The following is a 16,441-nucleotide window of genomic DNA, read 5'->3' on the forward strand; positions in this document are numbered from 1 at the left end:
ACTAGAGAGGCCCCACGTTTTTCAGCCCATGAGGCTGCTACCCCTCTGGTTGAGTGGGCCTTCACAGTCTATATTCTTAGTAACATATGCTTCTTTGATGGTAGTCCGGATCCATCGGGCAATAGAGGCCTTGGAAGCTATTTTCCCCTTGTTCTTCCCAGTGTAGTGCAGGAGGATGTTGTCGTCCTTCCTCCAAGGTTTGGAGATGTCCAGGTAGTGGAGAAGATATCTCCTCACATCCAGTGTATGCCATGCCGACTCCTTACCGTTCTTTGGATTCTGGCAAAAGGAAGGCAACACAATTTCTTGATTAAAATGAAAACTGAAAGACACTTTGGGTGTGAAGGTTTTATCTAGAGTTAAAATTACTCTGTCCTCCAATATTCTAAGATAGGGAGAGAGCCCAAATCTCCCCTAACCGTCTAGCTGAGGTTACAGCTATAAGGAAGGTTAGTTTGAGGGTTAGTTCCCTAAGGTTAACACTCTCTAAGAGTTCAAATGGTGGCCCCATCAGATGATTCAACACCAGAGACAGATCCCAGGTGGTAGCAGAAGAGGATCTGCTAGGGCCATCTTCCTTAGCCAGGGAAACCAGTTCCTCTTTGGCCACCAAGGAACAACTAGAATAACTTTCGCATGGTCTTCCCGGATCTTTTGAATAACTGGAGCCACAAGAGGTATTGGAGGAAAGGCATACAGCAGCGGCCCGTTCCAAGGCTGGCTGAACGCATCTCTTTGGCTGAAGGGAACTGTGGGTTCCAGAGAGAGGAAACATGGAAGCTTCGCGTTCTTGCTGGCGGCGAACAGGTCTATTGCTGGTTGTCCCCACCTTTTTATTAGTTTATGGAAGATGTCCTCGTTCAGACACCACTCATTCTGATTGATTTTTCTCATCTGCCACCTGATTCTCTTCTCCCTTTAGGTGAATGGAGGAGAGGGAGCGAACACTGTTCTCTGCCCAGGCAAAGATCTTGCTTGAGAGCTCTAGGAGATCTGGGTTTTTGGTTCCCCCTTTGTGATGTAGGTATGCCATCATGGTGACATTGTCTGAATATAGCTGGCTTTTAAGGTCTCTAGCACTGCTCTCAGTTCCAGATAATTCGAGGAATGGGATTTTACTGAATTTGGCCACAGTGCCTGAACTGGATGACCTGCAACGTTCGCTCCCCATCCTGACAGACTTGCGTCTGTCTGAATAGCTGTGATTGGCCAGGGATGCCATGGTATTCCTTTCCTCAGATTTGTTGAGTCTGTCCACCAATCCATGGAACGTATGACTAAAAGGGAAATTTCCACCTTCTGGTTTAGATGAAGAGGATTTTTGTCCCAGGAGGCCAGCACCCAATTTTGAAGCATCCCTGTATGCCTTTGACTCCATTGTACACACTGGATGCATGCTGTCATGAGTCCGAGGATTTTCATTGCTTCTCTTATGGAGCAGCATTTTCTTTTCTGGAACGCTGCTATCTGGAGTATTAGCTTTTCCCTTTTTTCTTGCAGGAGAAAGGACATCTGCTGTGTGGAGTCTATCAGCACTCCTAGAAAAACTACATCCATGCTTGGGTTTAGGTTGGATTTCTCCAAGTTGATTATCCAGCCTAACTGTTGAAGAGTCTTTATAGTGACATCCCTGAGAAGAATTAGCTCTTGTCTTCAGGCACTTACTACTAGAAGGTACAGATATTCCTTCCTTCCTTCGGAAAGCTACTACCTCGACCATTATCTTCGAAAATGTTCTTGGTGCAGAAGATATTCCGAAGGGAAGAACTTTGTACTGGAAGTGGGCTTCCTCCCCTTCTGGTGATGATACTGCAAACCTGAGAAACTTCTGAAAGTTGGGGTATATTGGGACGTGGTAGTAGGCATTCTTCAGGTCTATCGTACACATGAACGCCCGAGGCTGGATTAGAGCAGAAGCAGAAGTTACGGTCTCCATCTTCAACCTCCTGTAACGGACGTACTTGTTTGGAGCAATAGGTTCCGAGATGGTTGCCTGGTTAAGACTGGACTGGGCTTCAGCTCTGCAATGGTTAAAACGGCAAGATTTTACCTGGTAAAGGTGAGCCAGGAGAGATCCACCAGGGTCTATACCATAAATGTGACCCATGTCAAAATACACAGAATACCGATGTGTATAACGCACATATAGGCAAGGCAGACCGACCTGAATATTGCCAGAAAAAACCTGATCTCAGAAGCAGGCAGGAAAGGGATATGCTCCGGTACGAAGATTATCCCTCAGATCAATGCGAGTACCACGCTAGAGCTATTTAAACTTACCGCCCCGCGCTCCTCTTCGTCACTCCACCAGAAGTAGACGCCGAAGTCGGAAGCCTGCCACGTGCACGCATGCGCCAACGGATCGCGTTCCGGATGTCCTAGGCTCCAGGAGCTGCGGGCAGAGCGGAAGACACAGTTTGTTGAGGCAGAGTAAAGGGCCGTGACCCGATCGAGGCCCGAACTGAGTGGGGTAAGGGACGAATCCCCGCGCCTCGGCGCTCCCCCCTCACTATCCCAACTAACGGGAAGCGAGGAGAGAATTTTCTCTCCACTCCCTGCACTGTGTAGGGACAGTAAGCCACTGGAGTGTGGATGCGGGGGAGGGGCATTTAACCTCTCTGCTTCCTGTCCCTACAGAGGTCAAGGGTCATCCTCCAGTTGGGGCCATCACAGGGACGCCTTGGAAAATTATAGTTAACACAACAACTATCAAGGGTTGTACCTTCCTTTATGACTAGTACTTTATAAGGAGAATGGCCTTATAAAAGGGGGAGAAGCTTTGGAGGAAAAAAACATTTTATATTAAATAAAATCTACCATCAAAATAGATAAACCAGGGACACTCAGTTATAGATCCAGGCACCCTGACTGCTGGAATCTTTTTATATTTGTTATCCATCACCTCCTCCCATCCAAAAATTGGAGAGTGAGACAGTGTAACGGCCTGTGAAGCCAGAGCACAGAGGGACTCTGGCAACATCACTCCCCCCCCCACCCCGCTGGACCCTTCTGACTTCTTAGCATAATTATGAAAGTTGATGTTAAAAGGAAGGAGGCCAATACAAGATTATCACAGTCACAGTGCCTGGATCTATGAGTAAGTGTCCCTGGTTCATCATGCTTGATTTTGATGGTAGAAAAGTCAAGTCTAACATTGCACATTTATATACTTTTTATAAATCTGCCCCATGATTATTTTGTTTGTACAAATACTGTATAGAAAGGCCATACAGTACAGTACAGTATATGTAGCTTTATGTCAGTACTTATACAGCAAGTCCAGGTTAAGCATTATAACTCAGCAAGATCCCGCGAGTTCAATTCACACAAGCTGCGATGAGCAGGGTTATGGCTAATGTAATGTTACTCTGTCCAATAACCTCATAACCCCATCCACACATAGTGACTGACAGTTCTCTCTGTATTAGTGTGTGTCTACAGAATGAGGTCTATCAAGCAGGGCAGTCACTGAATTTACTCAGCGCTTCCCACTATCATACAGCAGATGGTTTGGCTGTAAGTGATACATACATACCTGTATTAACTTGGAGCCCTGAAAAGTTACTGTTTGGGACACAGGGGTCATGGATGCAGATAAAGGTGCAGCCTTTTCTTTGCCTGCTAGATTTGAGACCAGTGTGTTTCCTGAATTCTTTCAAATAACAAAAAAAAAATTTATAAATTTAAAAACTCTACATAATGGAACATGATATATACATTTTATATTAAAGGAAATCTACCATCAAAACAGAGTATAGATAAACCTAGGGCATCTACCCATAGAACCAGGCCCTGTGACTGATGGAATCATCTTATACATTTGTTATCCATGGATCCTTCTTCTAAAATACACTTTTAGAATTATGATAATGAGCCCAAGGGGCTACCCTAGCCCCTCTGTGATCTAACTTTACATGTTGTTACACTTGGGACGTGAGAACTTCCTGCAGTGCTAGGGAAGGTGGGGGGGGTAGTGTAAAAGCCTATAATGCCAAATCACAGAGGGGCTAGGGTAGTTCCTCAGGCTCATTAGCATAGTTTTAAAGGTTGATTTTGGAAGGAAGGAGACCATGGATAACAAATAAGAAAATTACCACAGGCACAGTGTCTGGATCTATGAATAAGTGTCCCTGGTTTATCATGCTTCATTTTGATGGTAGATTTCCTTTAAAGATCCAAAATATAAGATTATTAGATGAAAACAAAAAATATTATACACATGGTAATTTGTTGTTACCCCACCTATGGTCTACAACAGTGATGGCTAACCTATGGCACGGGTGCCAGAGGTGGCACTCAGAGCCCTTGCTGTGGGTACCCAGGCCATCACCAGAGAGGACTCCAGGTATCTTCCTGCAGTCCCAGACAGCCCAGGACTTGCTGTGCACAGAGCTATATTAAAGTGACAGCTCTACCTGGGACTATTTTCTGCTTTATTGCTGTCCTCAGAGTGCTGGTATCAATGAAAACTGTGACAGAGAAGGGAATATAAATCACAAATTACATTTCTATGTTGGCACTTTGCGATAAATAAGCGGGTCTTTGTTGTAGTTTGGGCACTCGGCCTCTAAAAGGTTCGCCATCACTGGTCTACAATATAGTCTTCTGAAACGTTTTTATTAGTGCTGAGAGAACTGCTTTTACATCAATGAGAAGAGGAAAGGTCTGCTGTGACTATTGCTGGAAAGAGGGAGTGCTAGTGTACCGCTATAGTATACTGGATTCAGCAATATAGAAATATAAATATTTTATATATAGGACTTATGAAAGTATGGCTTTTAACCCCGTAACAACTTAGCCCATTTTGGTTTTTGCATTTCCATCTTTCTCTCCACACCTTAAAAAATCCATAACTTTTTCCTTTTGCAGAGCTGTGTGAGAGCTTATTGTCTACAAGACCTGACTGTATTTTATATTCCAAGTAATGTACTGGGAAAGAATTCCAAATGAATTCCAAATGCGGCCATGCCATTAAATTCTTCACATCGAATATACTGTGCAATGACTGGCACTGCTGATAACACGTTATTGGCATCTTAGTCCAGGTTCACACCTGTGTTAGTGCTTTCCATTACACTTTTATGCTCACTTTCTCTTCCCCATAAACTTTTTATTAGCATATTTTTAGAGATTTTTTTCAGTTTGTTAGAGACTAAACAAACATTCATAAACACATTGGAGGGTATCAGAGCATCTTATTGGCTCAAACAATTGTTAATATACACACCCCAGGATCCTGGGCATCCTATGTAAATGGTAATATGTAATATCATATGAGACCAAGTCGTTAAGGGGTTAGCTCTCTAGAACCCAAGCCAGACTCTCTCCATGGCAACCACATTTTATAAAAATGTCTTCAAGATCCCACATTTGTGAAAGATCCCTTTCTCCAACAGGATTAGCCAATTTGATAAATTCTTACCTGGTCAGACAGACCGGGTCCAGCCAGTGTTGGGCAATTAGTTTACGCGCCATATATAAAAAGCGGGCCACTGCAGTTTTGCCTACCGCCGTGGTCAGTAGGTCCTCCACATATCCCAGCACACAAAGGTAGAAACCACAAACTATACCAAACATACCTCATCATATACCACCGCCTAGCAGAAACCCTCTGTTTGGGCAGGACCAGATCATGATGAGTAAATCTGCCATCTCAGCATGACAACGAGGGCAGTGAGCATCAGACCTAGCTCCTATGTCTAACATAAATTTGGGGGTTCTATAGACTCTGTAGAGCAGGTACATTTGTGATAACCAAAGAGCTTCACTAAGAGAGAGGGAGCGTAATCTAAGATTCCTTTCCACTGATCTTTTGCTATATGTCCTATATCCCCCTCCCAACGTCCACTACTTCTATAAGGAAATCCTTCCAAAATAAGGTCCAGTATATACCGATAGACTATTGAAATAACCCCCGAGGAATCTAATCTCTTTTCAATAATGCAAATAATTTTATTATTGGATATAACATTCTCCCTTGGGTAATCAGACCTAAAAGCATATTGGATTTGAAGAAATCTAAAAGATTCCGTTGAGGCCATTTAAATTTAGTCTGCAGCTGCCGATTTCCTTTAAATATACTTTAAAGTATCTTCAGTGAGGTGGGTATTGATTTTGATAGAAAGTGGGACAGAATCTGAGATTATAAACTTATCATGACTTTTACTACACCTTTAAAGGGGCTGTCTGTGCCTCGACCCATGCCGCTGTTTGTTCACTGGTGGCTGGTACGCCCACCTGTCTCCTGTGCCAGCGCCTGATACTATGCTGGTAGGGGAGACAGCTGGGTGTGCCCTCCTGCCTGAAGTTGCTGGAGTGGAGCTGTTGTGTCCCTGTTAACAAACAAGGAACCAACAGGTTGCGGCACAGGAGACTTTGAGCGATGGAGTAGTTTTAATTTTTTAAAAAGCCTTCCCCAGTCTGGCTGCTAAATTTTTATAATAGTCAGACCCCTTCAATACTGCAGTGAATATACTGCTGGGTTCTCTCTAGTACACTATGGTATGTCTGCACTATGCTGCCATCTATCTGTAGAAGTCTGCACTGCTCTTTACCTGTACCAATACAGGATGCTTCTTTTGACACCGTTGGATAACAATCCCGAAGAAGCTCCTGTCATCACCATGGAAAGTCATGCATGGCCAGCAGATTATACAAGAGCTTTATCTTCCTTTTTCGGGTTTTGTAATGAATAATTTATTTTCCATAGAATTACAATGTTTATACTTTATATATAGTATAATAGGCCTGGCCCGTGACAAGTGGAGTCATCATTTGGCTCCAGCATCTGCTATCATTCAAGTTCATGTAAGTGTATGTTCATACACTGATACACTGTTTACTCACACGGATTCTTGGATGGAAAGAAGTTGCAATCAGAAGGATAAAACATCTCAAATCTCCTCTTATAAAAAAAAAAAAAAAAATATTCAGTTTTTCTAGGGTCCATACACTCACGGACCTCACTAAATGGATTGCAGTCCTGTTGCAGAAATCTCAATCACAATATAGCTTTCCTCCCACACTAAATATCTGAGAGATCCTTGAAGACAGACCTGAAGAAGTGAATGGAGCAGACACTATACTATATACACTCACTACTCATGACCTGCGGAGATCCCAGTAGCTGAATGCTCATCTGTCCAAAAGGCATGCCTAATGTGGTTAAAAAATAACTGGAATATTCCTTTCAATGTATACAAAGTTTCTCTTAAAATCCAGAAACCACTATAAAATACAGTATTAGCCGCAATGAAGACTAAATGATCTTGTATAATAAAAGGTAACACGCTCAGTATACATTGCTACCTGTATGTTGCAGATCTGTATGGTGGGAGCGCTGGAAGATAAGGCGGGTCTTGTGCTGGAATTCTGCACTTGGGCCTGAGCGCGGGCCAGAGCTTGCTGAGAGACCAGCATAAGCTGCCCATTGCTACTTTTTATAAGAACAGTACCTGCAGAAACAGAAGACATATTAATATAACACAGGGTATACAAACATTGCTGTGAATTTTGGGAACTAAGCAGATAATGATAATTTATTCAAAGGATCAATAACAAAAAGCGTGACAACACCTTTAATATAAAATGATATACACTCTATAATGGTTTGATTAAAGGGCTTGGCCATTTTACCTCCTGTATTTTAAAAGTGTGGGGGACAGAATATTAGGTAATTTACAAACATCTATTAAGGGTGCATTCACACGTAGTGTTGAATGGATGCGTTTCAAAATGCAATAGATCAGCTGAATAGAGATATGCCCAATTAAAAGTTAACATTTGCATTACAGTGCGTTGCTGATCGTTGTCATGGCAGCCATGAGGTCCAATGAAGAACCCCAGGGCTGCCAGCGGTAAATGCCTGCTAATGTGCTAAGGTCAGCCTATGCAGAATGCCCCTGAAGTTCCCCCATGTGACAATCAAAATCACTAAAAAATACAACATATGGAGTATCACCACTTCCGTAACATCCCGTACAATAAAATTGTCCCTAAACTCATACGGTAATGTAACATTTACCCCGACATAATACCAAGAAGCTTGTCCCACAAAAAAAAAAGCTCTAAAACAGATCTGTAAACAAAAAATATAAATGTTATGCCCACCAATACAAAAAAAGCTAATTTCTCACAAAAGTTCTATATTCTGCAAAACAAGTTAACCACATAAAAAAACTAAATAGAAATGGGGTATCGCCATATTAGTGAAGACCCATAGAATAAAGATAACACATTATTTTTATGGTATGGTGAACTTCCGGGAAAACTATTTTAAAAATTCTTTTTTTAACCACCAAGAAAGAGTTAATAAAATCTGATTATTATATATTGAACCCCCAATAAGATGTACCTGAAAAGTGGATCTCATTGGCACAAAAAAACAATCCCCATTATGTCCAAATTACAGAAAAATAAACATTTTATAGCCTGTACAATGTGACATTGCAGATCTGCTCTGAATGGGGCTCCTTCCCTTCTATGCCCGGCCGTGCGCCCGTACAGCAGTCACCACCACATATGGGGCATCCTCATACTCCGGAGACATTGGGTATCAAAATTTGTGGAGTTTTTCGTCATTTAATACTTTGTGATGGTTTACTTTTTGGCCAAAATTAATATATTGTCTGAAAAAAATGACAGCTTGTAAATTATACCTCCATATTGTTTTAACATCTAAAACTTCAAGTTGATTTTTCACACATGTGTGAAATTTCTAAAATGGCATAATTTACTGGGTTTTACTGCTATTTAGGCCTCTCAAAGTCACTTAAAACTGAGCAGGTGCCTCTAAATAAGGGTTTTGAGGATTTTCATAACAATTTGAAAAATTGCACCCAAAATTCTGAACCTCCTAACAAACTAGAAAAGAGAGAAGATGCATAAAAAGCCGATGTAAAGCAGACATTTGGAAAATGTTATTTATAAAGCGACTTGGTTGCTATTACTATCTGCCTGAAAAGCAGAAAATTTAGAACTTTGAAAATGAATAATTTTTATAAATTTCGGACAAAATTTCCATTTTTTCCATAACTAAAGACTATAATATAGAATATAACATGAAACTTTTTCTATTACTTTGAAGTACATTGTGTGACGAGAAAACAAATCTCAACAAGATGAGCCATTATTATGCAAAACTACAAAAAAAAAAAAAAAAAAAAAAAAAAAAAATACCACATTTGACATCACCATTATAATAAATAGACAGAAAGTAACTCCGTATATGCCATGTGGTGCGCGGCACACTTTTACACAAAATAACAACTATGGTGAAAACTTTTTCATTTCTTCTCTATCATTGTGTCACTCAAAAATAGAACTTTTTTAGTTTTTTTTTTTACCAAAAATAGTGAAGAGTCCTGAAGCGATGCGTCCTGTTGTGACTGAGTAGCCCCTGCCGTGCTCTGCTGTGCTGCTGACAGTGTACAGAGATCAGGGTGCAGGACCACTCACTCACCTGGGGGGATCTGGAAGTTGGCGGGCAGCTGGATTGTGGTGTGAGACGCTTTGAGGGGGGCCGCTTGCTGCGGTGTTGTCATATTAGGTGCACCACTCACTTTGGCCGCCTGATTAGTGGGGACGACCTTAGTCACCAGCGTGCACACACCTGGCGGTACCGCGGGCACGGCACTGGCACTCTCAGGGGGTTTGGCTGTGACTGTGAGCGGGGCGGCGGGCACAGCTGGAGAGCCGCTGGCATGCATGACATCCAGCTTAGAATGATGAGGGTGATAGTAATGACAATGTGCTTTACTGTCAGTGTAGTGTATTACACGGCTGCTCACATTCCTTCAGCCCCTGAGGTAACGCGGCCTCCCCCGTGCTGGAGCACGTCGCCACCTCCGCCATGCTTATATAGTGCCGGCATTAGCTGGGCGGGGTCACGCGGAGTGACGGCTGCTGCGGTACCGGTCCTGTGTACACAGCGGCTTTCTGTTTCCTCCTATATTCCGAGTAAAATACGTTTCATATCTGCCGCGCGATGTTTTGAAAAGACCCTATTCACACAGGACACACGTGTCACATTTACTTCCCTTTACGTCAATAGGACTTAAATAAGCCTTATTTTTAGTGCAGGATCCTGTCCTATTTGGGGAAATCTGAGGAGTATTTCGGTGGTACACGCGCCTGACAGATAAAGCTGAGGCTTGGGTTCAATAATAAGGTGCTAAGCTCAGTATAGAGGCTCTTTTCTTGTGTTGTGTCATCACTTGCTAATACCCAATAATTTTGGCTTATTCCTTTTATAGTTAAAGGAAACCTACCACTTAGTATGGCAGGGGTAAGCTGTAAGTACCGAGCACCAGCTCAGGGTGAGCTGGTGCCGGTACTTACTTTCGTTAGTGTTAAAACCGCGGTATCGCGGTTTTAACACTTTTTAAACTTTAGGGCAGAAGACACTTCGGCGCTGCGTGCGCACGATCGTGCGCGCGCCTCCATAGGAAATAGCGGAGATGTTGCGCGCGCACGGTCGCGCGCAGCGCCGAAGCCCCTTCTGCCCTAAAGTTTAAAAAGTGTTAAAACCGCGATACCGTGGTTTTAACACTAACGAAAGTAAGTACCGGCACCAGCTCACCCTGAGCTGGTGCTCGGTACTTACAGCTTACCCCTGCCATACTAAGTGGTAGGTTTCCTTTAAGCTAAAAGTAGCCCCTCCCTCCAACACCCTCAGAGCGTGTTCACATGATTGCGCTTTGACTCTGTTTTAAAACAGAATCAAAGCGCACTGGTCGTGTTTTTCGTGAACAACGGCAGTTGGCTTCCCCCAATGAGCCGATGGCTCACTTAACCCCTGACCTTTTTGTACCTTCCTATATGACCCTGAAGAGTACTTAAAGGGGCATTCCCATGAAGACAAGTTTCTTAAAGGGAACGTGTCCCAAGAGACCTCATTTTAACTAAAGACAGGCTGCAGAAGCCTATTACATCTGGATTGCAAAGATGGCTTTTTGCCTTTTCTAAGCATTTGTATTACAATATAATTGTATGTTATAACTTACCTTGCATCCTGACAGAATCATCTGTGTAGTCCCAGGGGTTGGGCTTTCATTTGGATGCATTTCAAAAAACAACCTGTGCCTTGTCTGTGCTGCAGACTGCTCAGCGCTCAGCTCCCACCTTTGTGCTCTTGTACAGCTCCGTCCCCCTGATGTGAGCTACCCAGGCTGTGAGCTCTGTGCACGAGCAGGAGGGAGGAGCTGTACAGGGGCATAAAGGTGGGGGATGATAGCTGAGGAGTGTGCAGCACAGACAAGGCACAGATTGATTTTTTGAAATGCACCGTTCTGCCTGTCAATTACATTGGCGCCTTAAAGTTGCTGATGTAATTGATTTTCAGCAATCTTTTGCCCCCAAAAAGGGTCCACAATCTGTCTGCTGAGGCAGGGACTTCATCCCGCCTCATGGCAGATGCTGCCATTTATGTTATGTCTACTGGAATTCGTCCATGGAAATTTTTTTAAAAAGTGCTCATGATTGCCCCCCCCCCCTTTGATATTGATATTGTGTGTATGGGAGGAGTGTTGTAAACATTTTTCTAATATACACTGCTCAAAAAAATAAAGGGAACACTTAAATGAGACATCCTAAAGAATGTGAATGAACGAATATTCGTATTGAAGATTTTGTTGAAAGCGTACAAAGTTGAATGTGCTCGACAACAAGATCCCAAAAAAAATCATCAATGGAAAACAAATTTAATAACCAATGGAGGCCTGGATTTGGAGTCACCCACAAAATGAAAATGGAAAAACACACTACAGGCTGATCCAACTTTGATGTAATGTCCTTAAAACAAGTCAAAATGAGTATTGTGTGTGGCCTCCACGTGCGGATTCAGATCTGGCGACGGAGCGGGTCAGTCCATGAATGCCTTCACCTTGCAGGAACTGCTGACACTCTGAGGATGTTATCTCGGGAACCTAATGGCAGTCAGGCTACCAATGGCGAGCACATGGAAGGATGTGCGGCCCCCCAAAGAAATGCCACCCCACACCATTACTGACCCACTGCCAAACTGGTCATGCTGAAGGATGCTGCAGGCAGCAGGCGTCTCCATGGCTTCTCCAGACTCATGTGCTCATTGTGAACCTGCTTTCATCTGTAAAGAGCTCAGGCTGCCAGCATCAAATTTGCTAGATCGGGTGTTCTCTGGCAAATGGCAATCATCCTGCACGGTTTTTGGCTGTGAGCACAACCCCCATCTGTGGACATTGGGCCTTCCTACGGCCCCCTCCATGTCCCCTGGTGTACTGGCCTGTCTCCTGGTAGCGCCTCCAGCCTCTAGACCCTATGATGACAGAGAAAGCTAACCTTCTTTCCACAGCTCTCATTGATGTACAATCCTGGATGAGCTTCACTACCTGAGCCACTTGTGTGGGTGGTAGGGTCTGTCTCATGCTACCACAAGCGTGAAAGCACCAACGTTATTCAGAATTTACCAAGCCATCAGTCAGAAAGCATTGGTACTGAAAAGTGGTCGGCGGTCCCCACCTGCAGAACCACTCCTTTAATGAGTGTTGCCTAAGTGGACAGCTTGATTTACTTTTAGTTATGACCACCAATACAAGTAATAGGGGGCACGGACACAATGGGGCACATTTACTAAGGGTCCGCACGGCACATTTTCATCGGGTTTCCCGACTATTTCCGATTTGCCGACTTGCATGCGACACAAATCAGCGCAGGATTTACAATTCAAATTGTGTTGCAAGACAATGCACTCACATACACCCGGAAGAAGAAGGTTAACTCCGGCGGACTTCAGCAGTAAAATGGAAGCACGATCTTGCGCTGGACTTCATCCTCCTCGAACAACGCACCTCGGGGATCGCGAAAGGACCGGGTAAGTAAATGTTCCCCAATGGGTCATTTCCAAAATCAAATAACACCACAAAAAAGGCGAAACAAAAAAACAAAATGCAGAAAGCATAAAAATCACACTTTATTAGATCAATTAAAATAAATCCATTTAAAAAGACAACATACACAGAAAAGGTCCACCAATGGTCAAAATCACTAAATATACTGTATATACTCGTGTATAAGCCGAGTTTTTCAGCACAAAAAATGTGCTGAAAAACGTCCCCTCGGCTTATACTCAAGTCAATAGTTAAGTTAATGGGCTTAAAAAATAATAAACTTATATACTCACCCTCCGGTGGCCACGATGTGTAGCGCTGCTCCCCCGATGTCCATGCGGCTCGTCTTCTGTGACATAAGAAAAGCCGGGAAGCCAGAAGATGAGCCGCACGGACAACGGGGGGAGCAGCGCTGCACATCGGGGCCACCGGAGGGTGAGTATATAAGTTTATTATTTTTTTAAATTCTAGGCAGGCTGTATACTACAGGGGGCAAGCTGTATACTACTGGGGACTGGCTGTATAGTACTGGGGGCAAGCTGTATACTACTGGGGACTGGCTGTATACTACTGGGGACTGGCTGTATACTACTGGGGGCAAGCTGTATACTACTGGGGACTGGCTGTATACTACTGGGGGCAGGCTGTATACTACTGGGGACTGGTTGTATACTACTAGGGGGCAGGCTGTATACTACTGAGGGCAAGCTGTATACTACTGGGGACTGGTTGTATACTACTGGGGACTGGCTGTATACTACTGGGGACTACTGGGGGCAAGCTGTATACTACTGGGGGCAGGCTGTATACTACTGGGGGCAGGCTGGGCAAGCTGTATACTACTGGGGGCAAGCTGAGCTGGCTGTATACTACTGGGGGTAGGCTGTATACTACTGGGGGCAAGCTGGGCTGGCTATATACTGCAGGGGGCAGGCTGTATACTACAGGGGGCAGGCTGTATACTCTAGGGCAGTGGTGGCGAACAGAGGCGGCACTCGGAACCCTTTCTGTGGGCACCCGGGCCATCACCCCAGCACATCAGACAGGACTCAAAGAATCTTCCTGCAGTTGCAAGCCACTTCAAAGATGCTGCTTTCAGTCATATTTTGATACTTTCTTCTCTACTTAGAACTGTAGGGAGAGGGAAAATGAGTAGACAGGGCCGAATTATCTTTGGAGGACCTCCTGCTGGCCCCACAATTCTCTGTGTACAGAGGGACCCTGGAAAGAAGCTAAAATGATGAAATAACTATGTTGCTGTCCTCAGGAGGCCAATCTGATTGAAAGTTGTTGAAGAACAGGGAGCAATAAGTTACTGCTTTAACTTTTGGTTGGCACCTCACAAAAAATAAGGGGGGTTTGAGTTGCAGTTTGGGCACGCGGCCGTTAAAAAGTTTGCAATCACTGCTATAGGGGGCTGGCTATATACTGGGGGGGATCTGTGACCAATGCATTTCCCACCCTCGGCTTATACTCGAGTCAATAGGTTTTCCCAGTTTTTGGTGGTAAAATTAGGGGTCTCGGCTTATACTAGGGTCGGCTTATACTCGAGTATATACGGTACATAACAAATAAATCACAATAAGTTTGTATAGAAAGTCTAGTGCTCAGAACTAGGCAAGGGATTTGCTTACAAACAAGAATTGCACATAACCCAGAGGAATTACATAGGACAAGGAACACATATACAAGTATACACAGACCAAAGGTGGACACCACCCAAAACATTTTTCGTCTTGCTTCCTCAGGGGTATCAGGTCGCTATCAACTAATCCCAAATACTTCTTTTTGCCATCTTCTGGCTCAAACAACTTTTTCATACTTTGGTGTAGGGAGCTGTGGGTGGTGTCATTTTTTCTGACTTTTGCTGACACTTTCAATGCTACCATTTTTAGGACTGTATGGCTTTTTGATCACTTTTTATAGAATTTTTTATATTTTCCAAAATTGCAAAAAAGTGGTATTTTAGGCGCCACTTTCCAGTACGGGGTTAAACAACCTGAAAAAAACGTTATTATATTTTGATAGTTTGGACATTTTGGGACACGGCGATACCTAACATGTTTTTGATTTTTACTGTTTATTTATACTTATATGACTTCTAGGGAAAGGGGGCTGATTGGAATTTTTTTTTTTTTTTTAAGATATGTTTTTAAAAATAGCACATTGTAATTAATAGGTTAAAAACAGACAGCCTTGGGTCTTCGGTTACCCGAAGCTGTCATGGTAACCGATCACGCCCCCCTCCTTCCCCCCCGATGACGTCACGTCACAGCGATCTAATCCATGATTGGCAGAGGCATTTAAAGGGTTAATACATTTCCAGCAATATGCTGCAAATGCCCACCTTGTATGGAGAGGGCTCAGCCGTGAGCCGTAGTAGTACGTCACATGTCGGTAAGGACGCATTCACACGTTCAGCTAGCATCGCGTTCATAACGCGCCGCTAGTGCACAGGTGGCGGGCCTCGGCCTCTAGGTCAGAGATGATTGTGACAGTTTTTTTTTATTTAAATAGCTGATTTATTTAAGATAAACCTGAGCAACAGAAAAGCAGAAAAAAAATGTTCAGTTACTTTTCCACATATGTGTTTCCAGGAAGCTGCTCAGAGCAGGCAACCTGCTGTGCCAGTAGTGTTTGCATGATAATTCTGATGCACGTGTAATGGCCTGCTTCCATTGGTTCCCTGTCTAGCAAGCAGAGCGTGCATAGTTCTGGGTGCTATTCTTTCTATTGCCAATGCACTAATCCCTAATCTCATGCTACCAACGAGTGGTATTGCAGCTAAAGTGTAATTTGCATGTGAAAGAAGGGTTAAAGTTTTGACCTTTTATAATTAAATGTAACACTATGTGATCCTACTTTGCAGCAAGGTCAAGCATTGGTTGGTAACCCTGTCTCCACGTGTGATCCTAGCTGCTGCTAACATCAAGGGTCTACCCTTCACCATCTGCCAGGGAGTCCATTCACAACACGTACACACGTACTATGTCGTGACATCCCCCTATTTTTGCATCCCCTCACTGGCATGGATTAGGCCCGTTCACCTGGTCCAAGCTACCCATGACCCAACTCTGATACTATGACCAAACAAAGAATAGGACAGGCACTACCAATGTATAAAGATTACAAATAAGTCCACGTATCCTAGGAGAGCATGTAACCAACAAAAGAACAAAAGAGAGGATACGTATGATGGACTAAGGTAATATCAAAAAAACTTTATTAATACATAAACACAGTAACAACAAAACCACATAATAAAAACACTTAAAAAGTGCACCATGCAAGGTGTACTTGACCTCCCAGGACCAGTGTGTCCTGGGCTCCCCAGCCCCAAGCCGACCAAGTCAAAACGACAAATGTGTGATGCAGGACAATGAGGGAAGTACTAAATACAGCTGAATAACATCAAATTGCAACAGGCAATATGTGCATACATAAAGTGACCGGTGCAAAAAATAAATGAACCCAACAGTCCTGTATATAGTAGCCTAAATGCCTGAAGTATACGGTACCTAATGTGGATCCATATGGTAAGGTGAGAGAGGCAGAAAGGCAAGGTCGGAGTGGGGAGG

General features: G+C 43.6%; 1 protein-coding gene across 3 annotated transcripts in view; it reads right to left on the reverse strand.

Moving 5' to 3' along the window:
* Nucleotides 1-10,228, reverse strand: part of TAF4B (TATA-box binding protein associated factor 4b) — a 60,029-nt gene extending 49,801 nt beyond the window's left edge. For 2 of the 3 annotated variants that reach the window (XM_072152036.1, XM_072152035.1), the window contains exons 1-3: nucleotides 9,461-10,227; nucleotides 7,309-7,454; nucleotides 3,536-3,652 (exon numbers count right to left, since the gene is read on the reverse strand). In XM_072152036.1, the coding sequence (XP_072008137.1) occupies nucleotides 3,536-3,652; nucleotides 7,309-7,454; nucleotides 9,461-9,707 (510 nt within the window). In that variant the 5' untranslated portion in view covers nucleotides 9,708-10,227. Of the gene's footprint in view, nucleotides 1-3,535; nucleotides 3,653-7,308; nucleotides 7,455-9,460 lie in introns of all 3 variants that reach the window. The other variant, XM_072152037.1, reaches the window with a different exon arrangement.
* Between the last annotated feature and the right edge of the window lie 6,213 nt (nucleotides 10,229-16,441).

The sequence above is a fragment of the Engystomops pustulosus genome, chromosome 5 (genome assembly GCF_040894005.1).
Source record: "Engystomops pustulosus chromosome 5, aEngPut4.maternal, whole genome shotgun sequence".
Classification (NCBI taxonomy): domain Eukaryota; kingdom Metazoa; phylum Chordata; class Amphibia; order Anura; family Leptodactylidae; genus Engystomops; species Engystomops pustulosus.